Here is a 24,511-nt window from a genome sequence, read left to right as displayed (position 1 = left end):
CAGAGTTTGTGGCAGGAACTCAGTTTCTTTGTTTCATTTTTTCTTTCTTTTTCATTTTATCTTCTATTTTTGTATCATAGGAATCCAAAGAGGATGGATTATATGGACTGTTAAGTATGGATCAAGCTGACCCATGAGTGAAACCTGATGGAAGACATATTAATAAATATCCAGGTAAATATCCAACTATAAGTTTTAAATGGGCCCAAACAGGCCCATCGCTGAACAAAATGCCACGCCATAGTTTTTTTTTTAATTGGATAAGTAATGATTTTAAAATTTGGGTCAATAGAGCTGATCACTCGCCACAAACTCTTGTTATTTAAACTCTAAATCATTGTAACCTTGTGACCTTTTGACCTAACAGAATTTATAGTTTGAAATAAAAAAGGTCAACAATATCAGGATGCAAAGATATAAGGTTTAGGAAATTATAATTTATTTTGAACTGTTCAGTTCCTTTATAGAATAATTATTATTTTTCTGTAATTAAAAGTTTTTTTTTACATTTTCTTCAGGAAACCAGAATGCAAGCAAGCTAGAGTCATCTGCAGCGATAATCTTCCCCTTAATCTCGATATTCATGGTTACAAGCACGCCCTTATCGACCGGAGGCAGAATTTAAATAATTTATGCCGCGGCTTAAATTTAAGCCGCGGCTCAAATATGATTGGTTCTACTTAAAATAGTATATTCAATATTTTAAGATTTAAGCCGGCGCTCAATTGAAACCGGTTTTGGGGGATTTAAGACGCGGCTCAAATTCATTAAATTGATAATATTTGCATCATGTCGATTCATGATACATTACTAAAAGTGACTATAGAGGATGATGAAAAAGTTTATAAGATTTTCTTATTAAGTCTTAGTAACTCTTGCTACAATTCATATTATACTTCTGGAGAATCATGATTGCAAGAGATGTGGTTTAAAAGAACTAAAATTATAGTTTTAAAAACTCCCATGAATGAAGAAAGAAAATTGTAAATTGAGTGCAACTATGTGGAATTTGCTTAACAATGTGAACAATTTAACAAACTTTTCAATTTAATATCTTTTTAACATTGCATTTTATTTATGAATCTACCTAAAATGCTACATTATGGTGGATTTATTTTTATTCGCTAATATGTGAGACGTGCTAGAGAATTCCCCCTGTAGCAAATCTTAATGTTCTAGTTGAAATGTAGATTTTTTTCTTAAAATTTTACAGCACTCCCTGCCACGTATTCTAAATGATTATGTCCCGCATGGATGCTTCAATCCAAACTTCACTGGCTCGTTATAGATCTCTTTTTGTTTATATTTTAATTTCTTAATTTAATTTAATTTTCACTTTAAATGTTAAAATCATGAAGTATAACTGAAGTTTATTTTGATAAGTTGAAACTCTGCCAAAATTTTTCAAACAATTTTTATTCTTATTTTAAGTTGACCAACTTCCAGTGAACAATTAATAGGTGAGTAATTTCAAGTGACAATCTACACAAAGATGGCAATGTACAATTTAAAACAGGACCTTTTATGTGATCACTCATAGAAACGATTTAGTCGTTTTTCTGGGTTTTTAACAGTGTTTAATTGTGATATTATTCATACGTTTTTCTGCAGTAGACACTACAAGTGCAAATCATATTTGTATAGAAAAATCACAATTAAAAATAATCAGTTTTCAAACTTATTAACATTGATATCTAATTCATTAAGCTTTGAAGGGTACCGTTGTGCATAACATTCTATAAATAGATAGTCAATGTAAATTATCTGCAATTAAGTGTTTCATTTTTGTATCAAGGTATGAAAAAATGTAGAAAAATGTTAATGAAATATGATCTATTTAGCAATGTGCTAGTGTATTTAATTTTATTACTCGTCCGGAAAATTTTGTTTTAATTATATGTTTATGAAGAGGAGTGTAAATTAAGTGTAGAAGAATTGTTTTATATAGAAATCAATGGGGTTTTACACACCTTTATCCATAATGATTTAAATAATGATTTTAAACAAAGGAATTGATTACTCTTCTCAACCTCTAATCATATTCCTATATCTTTGCAACTTGAATGAGTTAACCTTTGATAATTCAAACTTTAATGTAAGGTAATCTAATATAATTCTTTAAAATATTAAAGGCTTACAATAACAGGTTGCAAATATATTAGTATTGGAATATTGGAGTTTGAGGAGAGTAATCTATTCCATTCTATCTTGACATTAAATCTTGAATTATAAATGAATAAAAATGAATTTAAACCCATCCTTTAAATGTTTTAAATGGTGTTAGAAAAATGGAGTTTTTAAAGCAAGGAAAAAACAGACTAGAACTTATTATAATTTTACGCATGCAAAAAACGTTAAAAAGGTGTTAGTTAAAACAAACCCAAAGAATCGTTAATAACCGGAAATAACTCAGTTTAATTTTAACTGGTTATTTCTGTGTGATTTTACATGTAAAACTGATATTACACGTCTAAACCCTGGGTGTTTTAATTCGTAGAACGTTTTTAACTGGTGTTATATAAAACGAGTAAATAACACCATTTTAAACCATTTAGAAAACTGGCATTGGTGTTATTACACTTGGTTTAAATCTGTTTCAAAATACTCGGGTAAAACCTAGGGTTAGAAAACGAATTTATCTCTACTTTAAAACTTAAAAAGAAGATTTTAAACCGTCTAAAACCTCTTGTATGAAGTCACACTCTGTAAAACCGTCTGAAAAGTCTTAAAACACTCTGTAAAACCTTTTTAAAAAGTCTTAAAACTCTCTGTAAAACCTTCTTAAAAAATCTTTAAACACTCTGTAACCTGGTTCTGGTTTAAAAATAATCGACTTTTATCCGGATTTAACTCTGCTTTATTTTAGTTGGTCCTTCTAAATTATATTCTCTATAATGTTTGCAAATATATATTACATTCTACAACATTTCTACTCAAGGCAGAAAAAGCTATAAGTCTGTTAAGCATTCTTCAAATTGTTTGTAACAAATATAATTAATTAAACTATTATTTTTTTAACGAACAAAAAAACGTTGCATTATATGGGTAAGTTTTTAAATGATTGAATAAACTAATTTTTTAAGCTAATTTTTATTGAACAAGCGATACTTTTTAATCAAAGTTGAAAAACAATCGTTTTTGTACTAAACGAACTTTTTTAAAACAAATTTTTTAAAAAAAGATTGTTTTCACTGAACAGACAAACTTTTGAAAAAAAAAAATTTTTTTACTGAACAAACAATTTAATTGAACGATTGTTCAGTTAGAAAACGAACGAAATATACGGGAAATTAACGATAATTTTGAAAACAAAAGAATTCAAATTTTTGCAAACGACAGAAAAAAATTAATGAAATGGGTTGTTAACGCATAATGAACTATAGGAACGAATCATAAAAAAACTGAACACGCCCATCTCTCTAGGCTTTATCTTATTGTGAACCAAGTTCACAGATATAAATAGATTTAGTACAGTTCAAAATTTATTTTAGACTTCCTAATACTTCATAGATAAAGCCATTTCATTATTAGGACATTTTATAGAAATGACATTTCATTGATATAACATTTCATTGAAATGTCATTTCATAGATAGGACATTTCCATAGATGAGATTAAAAATCAGAGGTTTAAAGGTGTCTTTTTGTTCAATAAATTATCTGATGTCACTATTTAAATTCTTTAGACCTACGGTGTGAAATAAAAACAACAAATTTCATATCATTGATTCACATAAACCTGTATTTTTATGAAAATATATACTGCAAGATAGGCTTCATTCACATAAACCTGTTAAGTTATGAAAATATATACTGCAAGATAGGCTTGATTCACATAAACCTGTTAAGTTATGAAAATATATATTGCAAGATAGGCTAGATTCACATAAACCTGTTTAATTATGAAAATATATACTGCAAGATAGGCTAGATTCACATAAACCTGTTAAATTATGAAAATATATACTGGAATAGTTATCCTTGCGTTTTACTCTAAAACATTCTGATTTCAGACCATTGACAAAGTAAATTGTATGAAACACAAATATTTCATAAGACTCTTTTTTGTAGTTAAGATTAAAAACCCTAAAAAAATAATATTGAAATGAGTGAGCAAGAAAACTGACCAGAAATGGAGGTTAGAAAATTAGAGTTTGCGACATGGACTCAATTCCATCAATATCACTATAAAATTGTTATCAAATGTATTGCATAAAATTTTAAAAACATTTCTGGACTGATATAGTTATTATAGGATTGATCAAATACTCAATCAAAAATTTATTTATACATTTTTAGATATGATTTTAATAAAAGAGAAGGTTTTTAAGAAAACTTTTTCATGATCGTTCTATTTTCTCTGCACCCCTCCTAAAAGTAAAATTTGTTCAGCAGCACAATCCTCTTTTTGATGGGATTTTGAGTTTTAAGGTAATGTAACAAAGGAGTTCAGTCTTTGCCACAAACTCAATTTTTCTGATCCACATATCTTTGCAACATTATAACATTTAATGAATTTTTGCAGGAAAAATACTGTTTTCTTAAAACTATTTTGTTTGGTATTGCCAAGAATGTAAGGCAAGGAAAGTCAATTGCGGTTGTGTATACTCTGTGTACATATTGAAACCAGTTCTCTTTGGGGGATTTTGTAAACAATAATAGATGCATCAGTGTTCGTTCAGTATTCGAGGAGGGGGGTTCAATGGAGAATTTACTTCTCCTTAGTACTGTCTGTGAAAACATTTATTTGGAGGGTAAGTGATTAAAAAAAATTACCAATCGTCCAATCTTTTAAATTTTCATGCTCATCATCTAAATCTTTGATTTTTCTGTGCAAATTCAAGTTTTCTCCTCCGTTTAATTGTAAAATTTTCTTTGGTTTTGGGGCTTTTTCTTAATTATAATTATAATGCCTTTTGATCAATACTTCTCCCTCTTCCATTTATTATATATTTGAATACATTTGTCTCTTACATTAATTATATATTTAAATACATTTGTCTATTACATTTATTTCAATACATTTGTCTCTTANTCCCCCCCATCTATTAAGAACATTCTATTCAGCGCTCTACAAAGTTATAAACATAATACATAAAGCGTAAACATAAAAAAGACCAGGCCGATTTTGAAGTGTCGCAGTGTTCGTTTATTCTTTTGTAGCCTTGGATATGAAAATTTCAAAGCTAAAAAGGGACTGTCCTCGTGATTTCATTTGGCATTGAAATAGAAGAATACTCGATTCACAACGTTACCCTTGAAACCTGATAATCCTCATCAGAAGTTTTTGATTGTGAAAGCAGGAAATGCGCAAGTAACTTTTTCAGGGAAACCCCAAATGAAAAAAAAAACAGTTTTCAAGACAAGATCATAGATATCTTATTCATACTTGATCAGACAAAGCTTTGAAGGGTACCGTTGTGAATCGGACATGCCACTCTATCAATAGTTACTTGAAGTTACCTTTACAGTCCTTATAAAGAGTTGTTCATTCTTATTTTGAGAAGTCGTGTAAAATCATGTAAAGTCGTGTAAAATCATGTAAAGTTGTGTAAATTCATGTAAAGTCGTGTAAAATCATGTAAAGTCGTGTAAATTCATGTAAAGTCGTGTAAAATCATGTAAAGTCGTGTAAATTCATGTAAAGTCGTGTAAAATCATGTAAAGTCGTGTAAAATCATGTAAAATCTTGTAAGTTTTTCTTGCATGATAGGGGCGCGAAGCTGCCTGATTTCCTCTGAAATGAATAATCAGACTAGTCCTCTATTGTTTGAAATATAGGAAATTGTCCGCATACCACGGATTTACAGGTTCCAGCGACTGAATTTTTGTTAAAATATTTCTCTATGCTCCAAATATTTTGTTAAAATTGGATACTTTGAATCTTTGAGCTACGATAGTAATGCTGGACCCTCCTTTCCCTCATTTACATTCATATACAGATTCTATAGATAATATAGGAGATAATGTATCTATACTTGGCCCATCTTCTATTTCAATTGTGAACATTTTCTCATTGTATACATATGATAACCAATATAAATTTTTTTTTATAAAAATCGAATTTTGTTATAGGCTAATTTGGAAATTTTAAACACCCTAGGGTCATGTAAGGTCCCACATAAAATTTGGGCCCGATCAGTTTTTTTCGTTTTCAATTGAAACAATTGAAAACAAACAGACAAACAAACAGACAAACACCCAGACAGACAGACAAGTATAGAATATATATATATATATATATATATATACATATATATATATATATATATACAGATTGTATAGATAATACAGGAGATAATATATCTGTTTATGTTTCTGTCCTCATGTCATTATACTATGCAAGAGTACATCAAACTGAAGTATAATTCCACGTTAGATTAAATTCTTATATATGTATATTTTCAATCATCCTTCCATTTAGAGGATTTGTTTTGAATTACTAATATCTATAACCTGATAAATTTAACATACTTGAACATAAAATCAAAATTAGATGAGCTAAAAAGTCGTACTATTATTATATTCAACCTTATCTTTTTAGGGTCACAGACATGTTAATAATTATTTGTATACAATGTATTAATATATTTCTATCTGTTTCACGTTTATGTCATGTGTCCTATGTCCTAATGCGGGATAAAATTAAGTTTTTTTATGTTAGTTAATGGTTTAAATTTCTCTTTTTATTTTATCCCGATCAATTAACATTTTATGAACAAGGAAAATGGATAAAAATACGTGAAAAATACACATATATACTGATAATTTACATAAATGTACACATGTATGTAATAAATAGCTGTTCATATAGAAAAAGTAAAATTATTGAGTTCAAAAATACACGTAATTAAAAAATTTGTGATTTTTTGTCGTTTGAAGCAATCACATTAGGGCAATTTGTACCGACACTAGTGTCATGCCTGTGGGTAAAATTTTCAATTTCATTAAGTTTTTTGAAGAAGGAAAATAAAGAAAACTACGTAAAGGAATTGAGTTTTTGCCACAAACTCAAATCTTCTGATCCCAATATCTTTGCAATCTGATGGTGTAAACCTTTGATATTTCAAACTTAGCTTATTTTATTTTTAAGTATTAATAGTTTGAAATATCTAAGGTCTACGACATTGGGTTACAAAGATATAGAGATTAGAAAATCAGAGTTTGTGGCAAAAACTCAACTCCTTTGTAGCCAAGGGAATCTGTGCGAATTTAGTTATCGAAATGTGAATAACTAAATAGACAGATAATTTACATATGTATAAATATATTTACTCGTTTAGTAAGATAAACTTGAGTTCTCTGTGGTAATGAAAAGATTTACATTCGCATTATGCAATGCTCTCAACTTATAATGAGTGGGTTGAGCTCTCTGGGCCCTATTTCATTAAACAATCATTAAGCTTCCGATTGATATTGATAGCTTATGAGATCACGTCCAGTGGTAGTGGCAATGATAGTTCAGAGGATTGTAGCCGTGTGGATTGTGAAATAGTTGAGACATTGATAGATTAAGATCTTGTGTCCCTGTTGACATTCATAGCTGGCCCTCGTTGAAACATAGGAGTTGAAGATTGCGCCCAGTGGTAGTGGTGTTGATAGTTCATTGTAGCCGTGTGTTGACATTGAAAGTCAAGAGAATCTCAGTTGTACCTGGATTAATATGCGTTTGAGTAGGGCATTTACTACAAATATAAAAGCAATGATTTGTCCAGGTACATGAATATACAAGCAATGATTTGTCCAGTTCTATGAATATATAAGCAATGATTTGTCCAGTTCCATGAATATACAAGCAATGATTTGTCCAGTTACATGAATATACAAGCAATGATTTGTCCAGTTACATGAATATACAAGCAATGATTTGTCCAGTTACATGAATATACAAGCAATGATTTGTCCATTTACATGAATATACAAGCAATGATTTGTCCAGTTACATGAATATACAAGCAATGATTTGTCCAGTTACATGAATGCAAAAGCAATGATTTGTCCAGTTACATGAAAATACAAGCAATGATTTGTCCAGTTACATGAAAATACAAGCAATGATTTGTCCAGTTACATGAATATACAAGAAATGATTTGTCCAGTTACATGAATACAAAAGCAATGATTTGTCCAGTTACATGAATATACAAGCAATGATTTGTCCAGTTACATGAATATACAAGCAATGATTTGTCCGGTTACATGAATAAAGCAATGATTTGTCCAGTTACATGAATATACAAGCAATGATTAGTCAAGTTTTATGACCAACCATAATTTAACTATTTTTAGATTCAAAAAATCCTTTTCTCTCTTTAAGCATTATAATCATTTATCCTCCTCTCGGCGAAGCAAACTAGAAAATAAAATAAATTTTAAATGTTTAATTTTTATTTTTACATAATTCATATATTCATATATTAAGCAGTAGGGAATGGGAGAGATAGAAGAAAGATGAACTGGAGAAAAAGGGTTACAATGAAAAAAGTAAAAGAATTTGGTTTCGGCTCACTCACTCGCTAGCGCACTTACTCGCCACACAATCACCCCACACATCAGTTACTCACTCTTCTCTCTAGAAGTATTTAAAAATTTTAAACCATTAAAAACGTTTAGATTTGAAGGCTGGAATCGTTCTTATCCGAATTAAGAATAAATCCTACAGATGCTAAACCCCCGCCCACTGAGTCACCAAATTTTTAAATAGCCTCAACTTCAAAGTGCCGCAACACCTTGGCTTTTGGTTTTATGTCTCGCCAACTTAGTTTTTTTTTTCTATGTCTAGACATAAATATCATTTTAAAAATGCTACCTGTCTGTTACTATTTTATAACCTCTTAATGAGAAGTAGCGCAAAGTAGCGCAAAACTGAATAGCGCAAAAGCAAAATAGCATAATTTTATTGCGTAAAGCGCAATTTTCGTATAAAGGAATTGAGTCTTTGAAACAAAATCCAATATTTATACCTCAATATCTTTAGAACTCTATGTTGTAAACCTTTGATATTTCAAACTCAGATTATTTGATCTAGCAGAATTCATAGTTTGAAAATATCTAAGGTCTGCAACATTTGTTTCAAAAGATATAGTGATTAGAAAATCAGAGTTTGTGGCAAAGACTCAATTCCTTTGACACAGTTTTATATAAATTTTTCGAGACAGGAACATCAGATATAACTGTCATGGGTCGCAATCAAGAGCTAAAGTGATAAGCTTTCAGCATACCCCCTTTCATTTTTCCTTTACAGGCCCTTTAACTTTAAATATTTTACTATATGAAGCCTTTCTGCATATTTTGAATATCCAAATATACAAACACAGATGCAGGATGTACTTTGTAGTTATAGTTAGTTTTGCGTGAGATTGTCTTAGTTGTATTTTAAATTGAATAAAATGAAAAAAAATAAGTTTGCTTTCAAGAAGAAATATCTACTTATTGAAAATGCAATCTGAGTCAGAATTTTTTGAATTTGAGCCGCGTTTTAAATCCGCCAAAAACTGATTGCAATTGAGCGCCGACTTGAATCTTGAAACATTGAACACAATTTTGAGTGGAGCCAATCATATTTGAGCCGGGTCTCAAATATAAGCCGCAGCTCAAATTCTTTAAATTCGGCCTAGTTGTATAGATAAAAATAGCGTCCCGAAAATTTGAAAAAATTCAGGGAAATTTAAAAACCTTCCTTTCTCTTACGAGATGTGACACACGTTGAGATATACATTTTCTAGAGAAAAAAAAGAAAAAAAACACATATTATTTCCACTTCTACAGGGTGTCCCAATAAACATGGAAGATGACTATATAGTGGATAAATGACAGAGCGAATCAAAAAGGTGTTCTGAGCAATTTTTAAAATGTTGTCTAACATTTTTTTCTTCGAAGTTAGCCAAGTTTAAGAGATTTAGACAAATTTACCTTTTTCTTTTTTAAGTTGGAATTTATGGACAAAATTGCGGATTAATGCAGCAGAGTTAATACGGGAAATTGGTAGAATTTATATCTTTTTAAGAAAGACAAATCCTCTCTGTTAATCCGATAGGGGTTTAAGAGTAATTTTTGTATCTGTACAAGTGATTTTATTTTGGAAATTTAACATGCGACGTTCTTAAACAATCGTCACCAATTTAGAATCTAAGACGACCTCAATGTCCTTTCTTAATTCTCATTCTTAATGGAACAACCTGTAAAACAAGAAAAGATTACCCAAGGATAAACGCCCGTTTACCTCCGACTCTCAAATGACGTCAAAAATGCTATTTGCCACTACAGAGTCCGACCCACACCAGTTTTCCCTTCCGGGAAAAAGTCTATACTTCTGTATGCTAAATATAGGCGAACGCAACATTAATTTTGTAATTCGCCGACAATAATCTTCTCAAAATATTTTTAAATAAAATGTAGCCTTTTAAAGAATATGCTACGTGACATTTTCTGTAAAATATTTTTTTTTCTATTGGTTTCAACACTTGGTATGAGATGATTATCGACAGCCCCTTAAACTTTAACATATCTTAGGTAAAGAGTAAATTATTAAGAACACCCTTTTCACACTACTACTGTCATCAGACATTATTGCTGCATTCGTCTATAAATAATAGTTAAAAAAAAATAGTTTTTCTCAGGCTCAAAAGGAAATGAGTATTTGCTACAAACTTTGATTTTCAAATCCCGATATCTTATCAACCTAATGTCGTAGACCTAAGATATTTCAAACTATAAATTCTGTTAGATTAAATCAAATAGATTATCAAGTACAATAGATGGCAACGTAGAATTTGTACACTCTCAGTACGCCACAAGTGTCAACTCAGTTTTTGTGTCCGACAAAATCATTAATAATAATGATAATTTTAACATGTCAACTATTGTGAGAAAATGTTGTTTTCCTTGTTATATTTGACACTTGTGACGTCGTGTACAACTGGTCCATTTCTTTGTTGCCACCTGTTGTACTTAATAATCTAGTTGGATTAAAAACTAAAGTTTGAGATATCAAAGGCTTACACCATCAGGTTTGTGGAAAAGACTCAATTCCTTTGGCAGTGTAAGAAAGCAAATGTTTTCAAAATTGTATAGCCAAATTTTGACCCACGAGAGAAACTGTGTGCAAACAGACGAATGTGGTTAAAACGATAGTTTTTATGGTTCGTTCTTCCATTTCTTTCAAGGATAAAAATGTTGCAAGATCGATTGAATAAAAGAAAAATCTAATCGAGTACAGATGAAGTGTGGTAAGTTGTTAAAAAAACTAACCAAAACAATATCGGTGTCATATCATTTGGACTAACGTTCTAAAGAACAATCCTCGTGAACAAATTTGAAATATAAAAATAAAATAAAATTTCAACTTTTGGGTATTGTGTACTATACTATGCGAATAATGGCAATTTACATTGATCATTAAAACATATTTTATTTTAAGTTTACAAAAATAATTTATCAATAAACCATGAACTTAAAAACATGAAATTTTACACAAAAATAACATTAATATTTTAACATCCTAGTTAAGATATTCAGTCAAATTTAATTTAAACGAAAAAAGATTTAAAATTTAAATGCCTAACTTTAACAGATCCACCGGTTTCAGTACAATAATTGTACAGCGTAAAACATTTAAAGTGCAGCATACACCATATAAGGTATTAAGTACAAAATACGAAGTACAACATAATACATGTATGGTACAAAAAGTCAAACAAAAAATGCACCTTTCTAAATTCAATAATACATGCAGGTACAGAAAAAAGCAAATGTATTTTATAACTCCGAATGAATATTCTGAAATGAATTATTTCTTAAATTACTCCCACTCCGTTGTTCCCGGAGGTTTGTTTGTGATATCGTACATTACTCTGGAAACTCCGTCTACACTCAGTATCTCCGAAACCATTTTCTGAACAATATCCAGAGGAATATCCCTCCCAGGCACTGCAAACTCCCCAGTCATAAAATCCTCCGTAATGAACGGTCGGAGGACGATTGCTCGGGCAACGCTCGGAACCGGTTTTAACGGTGACCGGTCCATGTGAACGGGAAGGAGGACCACGGGCATCTGGCTGATGTTGCCGGAGGCACTGGAGGAAGACAGGACCTTGTTCGCCACATGATCCGCTTGACGCACGATCGACAGGACCTGGGGAGTGAGAGTGGTTCGTGTAATATCATGAACAGGATTCTGAACAATAGGTCCAAAGATGAATACAACCCGATTGATCCCATGACACACCTGAGTAATAATCCGCGAAAATATTTTAAGATCCTCCCAAATGGGTTCCCCTTCACAGGAGATTCCAACACAGTAACTGTAGGATCTGTGGTCTCCCTGCACTCCGACTGTACGGATAGGAAGCAAGGTGGCGTTGTATCTCTGTTTACCAGAGGCATGGCTTAACAGCTGTCGATCAGCTTCTGAAGTACTGTTGTCGATCCTGTTAAGAAGAGCGTGGTTGTTGGCTGCCATCTGTTGGTATTGAACCACAACCTTTGCCACCACCTCTATCTCTCCAAAGTCTACATCCAGGTGTGGTGTGGTGGCGCAGATCACCCTGATGGCTAGACCAGGACCAGGGTAAGGTCGCCGGGTGACCAGGTTCTCTGGTAGTCCTAGTTTTCGACCTATAGCCCTAACCTCGTCCTTGTGGAAGTCCTTCAATGGTTCTACGACCTTATTATCAGCTCTCAGCTTCCGAACCAACCCTGTGTCGTTGTGATGGGTCTTGATGGTACTTGCTAGTCCTCCAGCAGTTGCTAGATGACTTGCAGACTCAATTAAATCAGGACGAAGGGTTCCCTGACACAGGAGAACCTGATCATCATCCAAATTCATCTGATTGATTCTCCGCTCGGCCACGTGAATAAAAGTGTCACCGATTATTTTGCGTTTCACCTCCGGGTCCGTCGTCCGGTTGAGTAACTCTGTTCTTGTTCCGTTCTCCAGGGTGGTGGAGGAGAAGTAGAACTCTTGCGATGCCTTCTCCAACTCCACGTTCATCTCTAGAACCTGGAGGGACTCCAGCACCTTCTCCGACTCCTTCATCCTCATGAAACCATTGTCTATATGCAGAGCAACAATCTGATCAGGTCTTAATGCTTTCTTTAGCAGGGCAGCACACACACTGCTGTCAACTCCACCTATAATACATTACATATCTTAAAGTAGGGGTTTATTTTTTTTTAATTCATAACTATTCTGTTTAATCTTTTTGGATAATTAAGTCATTTTCTCATTTCGCGGGGGAAAAAAGCTTATATATTATTTGGTTAACTTTTGAAAAAAACCCTACAATTTTTTATCTAAATATTACCATTTAACTAAAGAAAAATGGAAAATTCTATAATTGAAGAAAATGAAGAAACAAAATATGAAACCGATGAATTTAAACCAAAATCTGGGCATGATAATAATTAGGAAAAATTGATGTAACGAAAAATAACTTTAACAATAACCAAAAATCTCTGAAATAGGAAGACGACTTTTAGACTAAATTTTAGAATTTGAATAGTCCAACAAGCATGCTACACAACAATTGTGCAGTGAAAACAGACTTAGTCCACTTAATTAGTGAATTAATAAGTGTCTAGTAAAACTGTTTGCCTTGTCACAATATCAAATACACAAAGTATTGCTATAAAGTCGTATTCCTACGAGGAGAGGGAGTACTTTGCTGCTAGAGGTGGTAGACATTTTCTAAAAAGGGAGGGGAGGGGGAGGGGGATTTTCTACAATAGAGGATAGTTAGCTATTAGAGGGGTTAGTTGTCTACCTGAGATTAGAAGAATAACCTTCTTATTCCCAACAATATTCTGAATATCCTGCACACACGAGGATATCCTACATGGCAGCTCGAAGTTCCCGGTCAACCCGCAGACCCCCATCAGGAAGTTCTCAATCATCTTCACTCCGTTGGTCGTCAGCTTCACCTCAGGGTGGAACTGCACTCCGTAGAGTCTCAGCTTCTCATTGGACACAGCAGCTACGCAGTTGTTTGACCGTCCGATCACCTTAAGCCCCTCTCCAACCTTCTCTACGGAGTCTCCGTGTGTAAGAAGAACCTGCTGGACCCTGTCTAGTCCCTTGAACAGGGGACTCGTCTCGTCAACCTCGATCGACAAGGCGGAGTCCTCACGACCATCCTTCTTTACCACGGTTCCGTTAAACTCCTACTTTCAAGGTTTTATCAACACGAGAATTGAGAAGAATATATCTATACTTTGAGTGTTTGTTTGTATCCAATAAACGTCAAAACGGTTGAACCGATTGGACCCAAAGTCGTTATAGTTTATGGACCGGTAAAGTTGAACAGATTTGCCCAGAATAAAAAAAATGCGTCTAAAAGCTAAAATTATTTAAAGGAATTTTTTTTTATTTTCAACAAAAATTTTTAAATTTTTTTCCGATCTAAACCCAGTAGATTTTCAGGATAAAAACTTAATATGTAATATGTATATTAGATAATTGAAATTCATACAGAAAAATGTCAAATTGGAATTGATATTTGATAAATGATAAACCCTGCCTTGTTCAGCATCTGCATCCCGTAGCATATTCCTAGAACAGGAAGATCTGCTCGGAATATATCCGCATCATAGCTCGGAGCATCAATATTATTCACAGAGCTCGGTCCTCCAGTTATAATAACAGCCTTGTACAAGGGGCAATAAAATTTCAGCAAACCAAACCTCACGCCACGGAATATAAAAGTAGGGTTATATACTTGGTAAGAATTAAGAATGATTTTTGATGCTCTCTGGTGCAAAAAATGAAAAATTGGATTTTGATACTTTTACCCAATAGAATCATATATTTTCCCCAATGTAACGAGGGGACCCATAAAACATGCCTACCATTCGGTGGAGAAAAAAATTCAAGAAAACATCCCAGAATTAGAACTCCCATATCTTTGTTCACAAACATAGTGTACTGCAGTTTCTGGGAGGTATATTTAACTGAATTGTATTGCCCCTTCCTTGAATCCCTCCTCCCTCAGTTTGTACACGGAGGTTTCCAGGGGAAGGAGTTCACTGTACATATTCCGCTCACGTACACAACGATCAATCAGCTGGGCAAACTGAGTCCCTGCGTACATAAAGGTTACAACTCTAGAGTAAATAAATATTGAGTGCATACAAAAGTGATTATTAAACAGGCTTTGATTGGGTTAAACTATCAATTCTCCTTTTATCCCTAGGGGTTCCAGTATCAACTGTACAGACAATCCCAAAAAGCTCAAAACTAAAACTTAGAAGGGTTTTCACTTTTCTACCTAGCTAAGGTGGTAAACATCTTGATCTATAACATCTATTCTGTTATCTGAATCAAGAGGAGGGGCTATGGGGGATCTTAAATTATTGCATAAATTACTTGCATCAAAGAGGGGGCGAAATTTTTTGATCTATTTACATTTATCACTTTTATTTGCGTCGACAGGGGGGGATTCGAACTTTATTCATGAATCTGTTACCTGCGTCCAAAATTGCCACTTTGTCATATTTCTCTGTTCCGTTCTGCATATTCAGTCTGAAAATACAATTATGAATAGTTTACAATGTACAAACTTTTCATATTATTTACAATTCACAAGATTTATGGTGCAAACCGCCATTATTAGTGGAAGAAAGCATTTCGTCGAAACATTTTTTTTGGCCGGGGGTGGGGGGCCAAAGGGGTCTAGGTCACTGTTTAAGAGAAACTAGAACTGAAAACAATAAATATTTTGATGAGGAAAACATGAAATTATCATTTATCATTTACCGTTGTGAATTGGAAATATCAATCCATTAATAAGTTTCATATGAAATTAGGTCTACAGTTCCTTTAAGTGTACAGTGTACAGTGTACAGTGTACAGTGTACAGTGTACAGTGTACACTGTACATACAATGACCCAGTATGAAAAAATGTTATAAAATAGTAGGTTTGCACCTTGGTATACTTGCATCAAGGATTCTTATAAGAATGAATATGATTGAACGAGATTACAGTATTACAAATAATAAACAGTAAACACAGCAGTACTAATAATGAGTAAAACAATACAAATAAGAAACTAGAAAAATGCTGATCAAAGTTTGCACTTTGGCATTGAATTACTTTTTTTTGAGGGAGAGGGGTGGGTTATGTTTTTCCATTGAGTGTTTTTTATCAATTCAGATTTTTTTGGTTTAATCGTCCAGGTTTCGAAGTCGACGTTTTTTAGCTGCTGGATACTCGTCTGTAGTTCGTTGCCGCTTGCTCTCTAAAATTGTAACAATTAAATTAAAAATTAATAATTCTTAGAAATAGGAATTCATGATATCCATGATTTTCTCTTTGAAAATTGATTTCTTTCAATCGTAGTTTCTCTGCATCTCAATTTGTTGATTACTGCTTTAGAAACAATTGAGGAAATTGACAGAATTTAACACTGTTCAGGCTAGACAAAACGACTTTGTTTTCCTCATTATTGATCAGATAAAATGCCCCCTTTAATATGGCATCAATTGAAATAACAACGCGAGTCTTATTAATATTTCACCTTGTTTCTTCCGGTCATCCGGTGTATGGGATCCACTTCCGGTTCTAGTTCTACCTACAGGACCCTAGATATGGATAGATATGTAGAAATATAGATGAATAAGTGGATAGGTAGATAGATATAGATTTTTGCTCATAAACATAGTTTTTTTAAATATTCGGTTTGCTAGATTTAAGTAAAAATATCACTGATTTCACACTCTTTAAAGGAGAGAAAAGACATAAAATCGCTTTAAATAATCCAAAGCGGATTAAGACGTTGCATGGGATCAAAGAATTTGGTTCTGTATTGACTATTGATGCATTACTAAATTTCTTGAATTGGTAGGATTATGATAAAAGGAGGATTAACAGTCGATGTTCATATTGCACGCTCCTAAAAATGTTTCAATGTTTAATGTTTTCACAAAAATCAGAACTAACTGAAGACACTCCAGTAAATGAAGAGTTGAGAATTTATAAATGTCTATTTAAAAGTCTCCAACTCTGATAAATGGTGAAATTACCTCAATAAATTCCTTCATTCTTAACTTAGGATTCTCACTAGCCTTCAATAATGCCTAAAACAGAAATTCATTGATAAAAATCATAAAAAAAGTATTTCTTAATTAAATCTCAAAACTTTACAAATAATTAGTTCAAAAGCCTTTCAAGCAATAGCTTAACGCGTACAGTACAGTACAGTACAGTACAGTACAGTACAGTACAGTACAGTACAGTACAGTACAGTACAGTACAGTACAGTACAGTACAGCACATTACAGTACAGTACAGTACAATACAGTACAGTACACTTACAGTACAGTACAGTACACTTACAGTACAGTACACTTACAGTACAGTACACTTACAGTACAGTACATCAGTACTAAACTAACCTGTGTATTCAAGTACTCCTGAACAATCCCCTCTGTATCCTTGTACATAGCTAGAGATAGTCTGTACACGTCGTGGGAACTACTGTTGTACATTGTAGCATTGAAGAACATCAAAGTTAGCTCCCGACGAAATGCCTCAGTTGTTCTAACAGAAAGAAAATGTAAATATAACATAATACAATTTCGAATAAAATTAATTACACAAAATATTACAAAGTATATCCTATTAATTATCATAAAGCATATTTTTGTTGTATCGTGTAAATAGTAGAATTGTTATCTTTTTTCTTTTCATTAAATGTAACAAAGGATTTTTATAATACAAGAAAAGTATATATATATATATAGAGACATCGTGATTGATTGATTAATGATAATCTATCTATCTATATATAAATTTAGCTTGTCTGTCTGTCTGTCTGTTTGTTTGTATCCAATAAAAGTCAAAACGACTTAAACGAACGGGCCCAAATTTTGTGTCGGATCTTACGTGACCCAAGGGAAGGTTTATGAATCTATACATAAATTTGGCTTGTCTGTCTGTTTGTCTGGGTGTCTGTTTGTTTGTTTGTATCCAATAAAAGTCAACACAGCTGAACCGATCGGGCCCAAATTTTTTGTGGGACATCACGTGACCACAGGGAAGGTTTCTGAATGATAAAAATTTTTAAAAAATGTGTTTTTAATTTGGTAAAAAAAATTTAAATTCTTGAAAATCCACGAAGTTTTTTTTAAAAATCCGCAAAATTGTTTCTTCTTTGATTTAAAATGTAAACAAAAAGAACATGTTCACAATTTAAATAGAAGATGGGCGCGAAGCGCCCTAAAAGCCTAGTAATCAAAATTTCAAGAATTTGTGCGTAAAAGTTTTCTTTTTGTAAAATTTTGAAAATGCGCGATAAAATAATATGAAATCCGCAAACTATTTTTTATTCTGTACAAAGCGCAATCAAAAGCCTAGTTAGGTATATTTTTACCTGATAACCCCAGATTCAATATTTTTCTTGATAGAGCTTAAATCCACCGGTTGGTAAACTATATCCCTAATTAAACAATAATATAAAAAAGGCCAAATTCTGTCTGAGAAGCTAGTATATAGATTGGAGATGTATGTGGTGTACGCAAGAAATTGAACTCTCCACTGATTCTATCCAAGAGGTTACGCAGTGCGGGTTAATCTGTACATGCAGTGCAGTACGGGGTATGTTTATGAAAACCACAAATTAAATATTTGTTCTTGTGTGAAGTTTGAAGTTAAAAATTGACCTAAATTTGAAAAAAAACCAGGTACAATACTACAGAGCATTCCTAAATTCAAAGGTTTGAGGTAAACATCAATATGGTGGCATAAACCTCAATAGTTGAAGCTACATCCAGCAGGATTAAAGCATATTTGTATTGTTGTTTCGTAATATTATTATTCCTGTATTCTGGTGCTTCAGCCTCGCTGACCGGGGCAGCGAATAGAGAAGCATGCTTGTGTTGGGCAATCTGGGACAGAACCATTAGAATAGATTTCTTCCAAACCTAGAATAGACAGGTTTATAATATCTGGGACAGAACCATTAGAATAGATTTCTTCCAAACCTAGAATATACATATCTATAATATCTGGGACAGAACCATTAGAATACATTTCTTCCAAACCTAGAATAGACAGGTTTAAAATATCTGGGACAGAACCATTAGAATAGAGTTCTTCCAAACCTAGAATAAACAGGTTTATAATATCTGGGACAGAATCATTAGAATAGATTTCTTCCAAACCTAGAATAGACAGGTTTATAATATCTGGGACAGAACCATTAGAATAGATTTCTTCCAAACCTAGAATAAACAGGTTTAAAATAACTGGGACAGAACCATTAGAATAGAGTTCTTCCAAATCTAGAATAAACAGGTTTATAATATCTGGGACAGAACCATTTGAAAAGAATTTAGTGTATTTTTCTTCTTTTTTTTTTCTCATTATTTTATGCTAAAACTTGATGAACCGTTCAGAGATAAGGAAATTTCTATAATCTCTCTTTTTTAACACTTCAGATTGTGTGTGGGGAGCAAAATATATTTTGTTTGTTTGCAGTCTTCGTTGATATTTTGCCACTTTGATAAACTGGGGGGCACTTAAAATTACGTCTAAGGTCAAGAGGTGGAAGGTTTAAGGTGGATTCTTTTAAAGGGACTGTAAGAGTTATTTCAAGTGACCCTTCAAACAAAGATGGCAATACCCGATTCATAGGTTACAAGTGACAAGCGCATTTCTTGCTTATAAGAAACAATGAAAAAAGATCAATAACAAATACTTCTCGAGTCAGCAAAACAACGCTGTCTTCCACATTTTTGATGAAGTTACAAGGTTACAGTTATAAATCAGGCATTGTAATCTATGCAGGGATCGAATTAAAGCTACAAGGGTACTGTTATAAATCAGGCATTGTAATATATGCAGGGATCGCTTAAAATTACGCTTACATTAAAGTTTACCTTGTATTCCTTCTCCTCCTCTAGTGACGGAAGTGAGGGTGATGCCCCCCTAGAACTGATGGGACGTGAGGATCTACGGGATCTAGAGGGACCAGGAGTAGGTGTAGGAGTAGATCCTACTCCAGCAGTTGTTGATCCTTCACTCTCTCTACTCCCACTCCTAGTTTTAACCTGAACAAAACTGGTTTTAACTTGAACAAAACTAGTTTTAACTTGAAAAAACTAGTTTTAACTTGAATTAAACTAGTTTTAACTTGAACAAAACTAGTTAAACTTGAACAAAACTGGTTTTAACTTGAACAAAACCAGTTTTAACAAAACTAGTTAAACTTGAACAAAACTGGTTTTAACTTGAACAAAACCAGTTTTAACTTGATTAAAACTAGCTCAATCATGAACAAAAACTAGCTTAACCCCGAACAAAACTGGGTTAACCTGAAAAAATCTAGCTTAAACCCAAACATAACTAGTTTTATCCTGAACATAACTGGTTTAAACCTGAACATAACTGGTATAAACCTGAATAAAAATAGTTTTAATCTGAGCAAATCTAGTTCTTGCTAATTTTCAATTTTTTTATCATTCTTTTTATCAAAGGGGGGGGGGTGGTCTTGGGATGAAAAGTTGGTCTTAATAAGTCAAATTTTTCCCACTATTTGATAGCTTTAGCCCAAAAGTTGAAGCATTTTTTACTTTAATTCAGTTATTTTTCCTAATTCAGAGTATGGAGGTTGGGTATACTAAAAACAATTTCATCAATTCTCTTAAATAAATTAATGGAAAAAAGCAAGAGTATAATACTACCTCCGGAGAAGGCGAGGTTGGCCTTGGTACTCCAGGTGCTCCACTAGGCACTCCAGGAGCTCCACTCTGTCCTCCAGGGCTGGATTGTCTACTACCACTCTTCTCTTCCTCATCTTTTACCTCCTGTTTGACCTCAACAACCTCGGAGGTCTTCTTGGACCTAGGTCGGCCTCTACGGGGAGTGATCTTAATCTCAGGAGCCTCTAGGGCGGGGAGGATGACTTCAGGTTTGGCCGGAACAGTTTCCGGTTTTGGGATTGTTTTAGGCGGAGGTATTTCCGGGACAGTTTCTAGTTTAGTTTCCTTTGTAACTTCTTTATTTTCATCCTTTGTCTCTTTCTTTACGGTCTTTATCCCTTCAGTTTCGTCTTCTTTCTTCTCGTTCTCTTCATGATCATCATCATGTTCATCTCCAGCAGTTACCTCTTCAACATCATTGATCACTTCCTCTTCCTTCTCATCTTCAGAATCATCAATTTTCTTATTTTCTTCATTCTTTTTCTTTTCAACAACATCCTCCTCGCCAACCTTGTCCTCAGGTTCACCACTGATGTCCTCAACTTTTATGTCCACAACCTCTGAAGCCGGAATATCAACCTCCATTTCTTCAGGTTTGGAGGCGGCCTCGGTTTCAGTTTCATCCTCAATAATTTCGGTTTTAACCTCGGAGTCCTAAAATTAGCGTTTTTACTTGATATTGGGTTAAGGAAATTATTCTTTCCTTGTAAATCAAGGAAGACACACCATCAAAAATAACGCCAAAAGACTGCAGACTTTATTTCAAGTGACTCTACGATTATTAAAATGTCCGATTTACAAAGGTACCCTTCAATTGATTATAGGTACCCTTCAAAGTTTTAACTGGTTTATAATGCATGATATATTCATCCTTTTGACTGGTTCAGAATGAATGATATATTCATCCTTTCTTTCTGAAAATAGATTTTTTATTCAGTGACTAGCAACCTTCTGCTTCAGAAACACTCGAAAATTGTCAAAATAAAACTGTTCAAGCTAAACAAACGACGATATCTCGTTTATAATCAGATAAAGGATTAAAAGGGTACCATCGTTTATCGGCCATAACTCAAAATTACAACGACAATTCCTTTAAATTGCGAAATATTTGTGTACCTCTTTCTTAAGCGTAATATCGGCAGTGCTGTTCTTGCGTGAATCTGAACTAATTGATCTTTTCGCGTCTTTGTTCTCCTCGTCCTTAGTATCATCTTCCTTCTCGAGTTTAACTTCAACTGTAGAACTCTCGGCTGTTTCCTGGATTTTCAACAAGATTAATTAGTAGATTTCATAGTATAACAAACATTTGTATTGAAAGCAAGCAAAGGTGTCTTGGTGTATGCACAGGGGTTAGGGCGATTGTAAAAAAAGAAAAAAAATATAGATGGACAACCTTGCTTAAATAATCAAATTAGTCCCGTTTTAAGTAGAAATAATAAATGGAAGATCATTCCCGGAAGACTTTTTGGGGGAGGTTCGGAAGCCATGGGCACGCGCACTGCCGCTAATAGGTAAAATAAGGTTCGGGAGCTGTGAGGGGGGAGTTTGCCTTCCCTACCTCGTGGGGCTTTAGGGCTTAACTTGTCGGCCGGATCAGTGAAACTTATGGTTTCAAGGGGTTTTTACTCCCAAGATAGCAAGCAAGTAGTGGAACTTTCAGAGAATTTTATGTAATTGCTTATATGCCGCGCCATGGACATTGAAGACCAATGATTTTATTGCTGATACTAAAGTTAATAACTGACGATAATACAAATAATCTACACTAACTGGACTTAAGAAACGGTCATTGAAATAATACCCCTCTCGACCCTTCCCCCCCCCCCGTCGCTCACACACATACATTGTGCCAGCAAAGGAAACCGGTTTTTCACTTACTTCTAGCTGATGTGGTGGCTGTGATTGGCCCGGCTCGGGTGGTTCCCCGGCATGCGGAGAACATATCTTAGCGCCTTCCTCTTGTGGAGCCCGGGCATCTTTTTTTTTCTGCCCCGCCCCTTGGTCATCAAGGGGGGCGGGGCTCTGGGGGGCCGGGCTATCAAGAGCGCTGTCTAGTTCACTCCCAGACTGTTCGGATACAAAAGAATTCTAAATTAAAATATGTAAATAATTTTTCTGCAAATATTTCTAGCTTTTAAGTTGATTTAACTGTTGCTCTGAAAGTCGGCCATTTAAAATCATTTTTAAAATTTTGGCGGATTTTCTTTTCGAATTGGCGCATTTTCAAACAAAACTCCAACTATTATTCAGGAATTTTTTTTTCGATTTTAATGTTCCATAAACCTTTCTTGGGGCTCCTGGGGCCGATCAGTTCAGCCATTTTGACGATTTTGAACAAACAAACAAACAAACAGACAAGCAAGCAAAGTATACAAGCTATACGACTAAAGATATACAATATACAATATTTATGTAAGAAGGGGTAAAATCTTTTAACTTATGTACATCATTTTAAGAAAACTACTATTTTAGATTGCTACACTTCTTGTACATTGCACTTGCACATAATCCTGATTTCTAAGTTTTGGAACAAATAACTTTTTTAAACCTGTACAGTGTACACTTCGCTGGAACAGCAATTAGGTTTGAATTAACCCAATTTGGTTCAGTCAACTGGATATTGTTAGGAAAGCAAGACCCCAAGGTGATGTCATAAAAATCAGAAAATACGCCATATTGAGAAAAGTTAATTAGTTGATAATTAACTTCCGCTTAAATAACTATACATTAACCTGTCGAGTAGTAACCTATTTTAAATGCCGCCTAAATACCTGTACATGAGCCTGTTTCCAGTCAGAACCGGTTTTGAAATACCTGTACATGAGCCTGTTCTGTTTCCCAAAAGAAACCGGGCTTGAGTGCCGCCAAAATACCTGTAGATGAGCCTGTTTCCAGTCAGAACCGGTTTTGAAATACCTGTACATGAGCCTGTTCTGTTTCTCAAAAGAAACCGGGCTTGAGTGTCGCCAAAATACCTGTACATGAGCTTGTTTCCAGTAAGAACCAGTTTTTAATGCCGCTTGAATTGCCAGCTTCTTTTCTTCTCTCCGCTGGATAAATAGGAGATGCTCTTCCGCTTTCCTTTCCTCTTCTAATTCCTCCTCTTCTATCTCCTGAAAACACACAATAAAGCATGAAAAATCAGTTAAAATATAATATAAAATATAAAATATAAAAATATATAAAATAATTTCTTCTTAACCCAATCCATTACAATAAAATCTATTTGGTCTGTCTGTCTGCATCCGCCCAATAAACGTAAAAACAGCTGAATCGATCGGTCGTTAATATAATTGTGGCAACTCACAAAACTTAAAAATGTTGTCCCAAAAAAATTATTTTGGCAAATGCACTAATTAACACAGAAAAATCTGCAAGCACATTTTTGGAGGTGATTAGAAGAGCTACAGCTTTTTAAAATTTAAAATTGCATTCTTTAAACTAATTTTCAAAAACCTTTGTCGCCACCCATGCATGCTTGAAGTTAAACAATTGTTTAGACAAAAATAATTTTTTTTCCGGCAAATCTTTTAGAAAAAGGTAAAATTAAAAAATATTTACAAAAAGAAGATAAATGATATGGAAATATTTTTATGTTAGTGTTATCATTAAAATAAATTCATTACCTTAATTATTTTCTCCATTTCTTCTTCGGACACATTATCAGAACTAAACTCCAACCAGTTGATAGTCGATATTTGTCATGATTCCATTTTCAATCAATCAATAAATCAAGTTATTTATTTTTTGTTAATTGTAATCAAAAAAGCAAAAATGAGTTCATCCAAAATTCCAATCTTTCAATTAACCAAGAAA

The 24,511-nt window shown here is 33.5% G+C and overlaps 2 protein-coding genes across 2 annotated transcripts; both read right to left on the bottom strand.

Annotated features, from left to right (window-relative positions):
• Positions 1 to 11,503: 11,503 nt before the first annotated feature.
• Positions 11,504 to 15,551, bottom strand: LOC111710457 (GMP synthase [glutamine-hydrolyzing]). The gene is made up of 5 exons (XM_023484553.1): positions 15,461 to 15,551; positions 14,966 to 15,075; positions 14,516 to 14,641; positions 13,763 to 14,159; positions 11,504 to 13,130 (listed from the first exon to the last, which is right to left on the bottom strand). Exons 1-5 carry the CDS (start codon positions 15,507 to 15,509, stop codon positions 11,800 to 11,802), a joined length of 2,013 nt encoding a protein of 670 aa, XP_023340321.1. The 5' UTR covers positions 15,510 to 15,551; the 3' UTR covers positions 11,504 to 11,799.
• Positions 15,516 to 24,426, bottom strand: LOC111710458 (bromodomain-containing protein 8). The gene is made up of 12 exons (XM_023484554.1): positions 24,322 to 24,426; positions 23,671 to 23,808; positions 22,574 to 22,783; positions 21,812 to 21,952; positions 20,678 to 21,349; positions 19,874 to 20,044; positions 18,813 to 18,916; positions 18,367 to 18,432; positions 17,390 to 17,534; positions 17,018 to 17,071; positions 16,513 to 16,576; positions 15,516 to 16,233 (listed from the first exon to the last, which is right to left on the bottom strand). The coding sequence occupies exons 1-12, from the start codon at positions 24,337 to 24,339 to the stop codon at positions 16,160 to 16,162; spliced, it is 1,857 nt and encodes a 618-aa protein (XP_023340322.1). The 5' UTR covers positions 24,340 to 24,426; the 3' UTR covers positions 15,516 to 16,159.
• Positions 24,427 to 24,511: the final 85 nt, after the last annotated feature.

Source organism: Eurytemora carolleeae, unplaced genomic scaffold (genome assembly GCF_000591075.1).
Source record: "Eurytemora carolleeae unplaced genomic scaffold, Eaff_2.0 scaffold124, whole genome shotgun sequence".
In the NCBI taxonomy this organism is placed as follows: domain Eukaryota; kingdom Metazoa; phylum Arthropoda; class Copepoda; order Calanoida; family Temoridae; genus Eurytemora; species Eurytemora carolleeae.
Note: the sequence above shows the minus strand (reverse complement) of the source record. Positions and strands in the feature narration are given on the sequence as shown.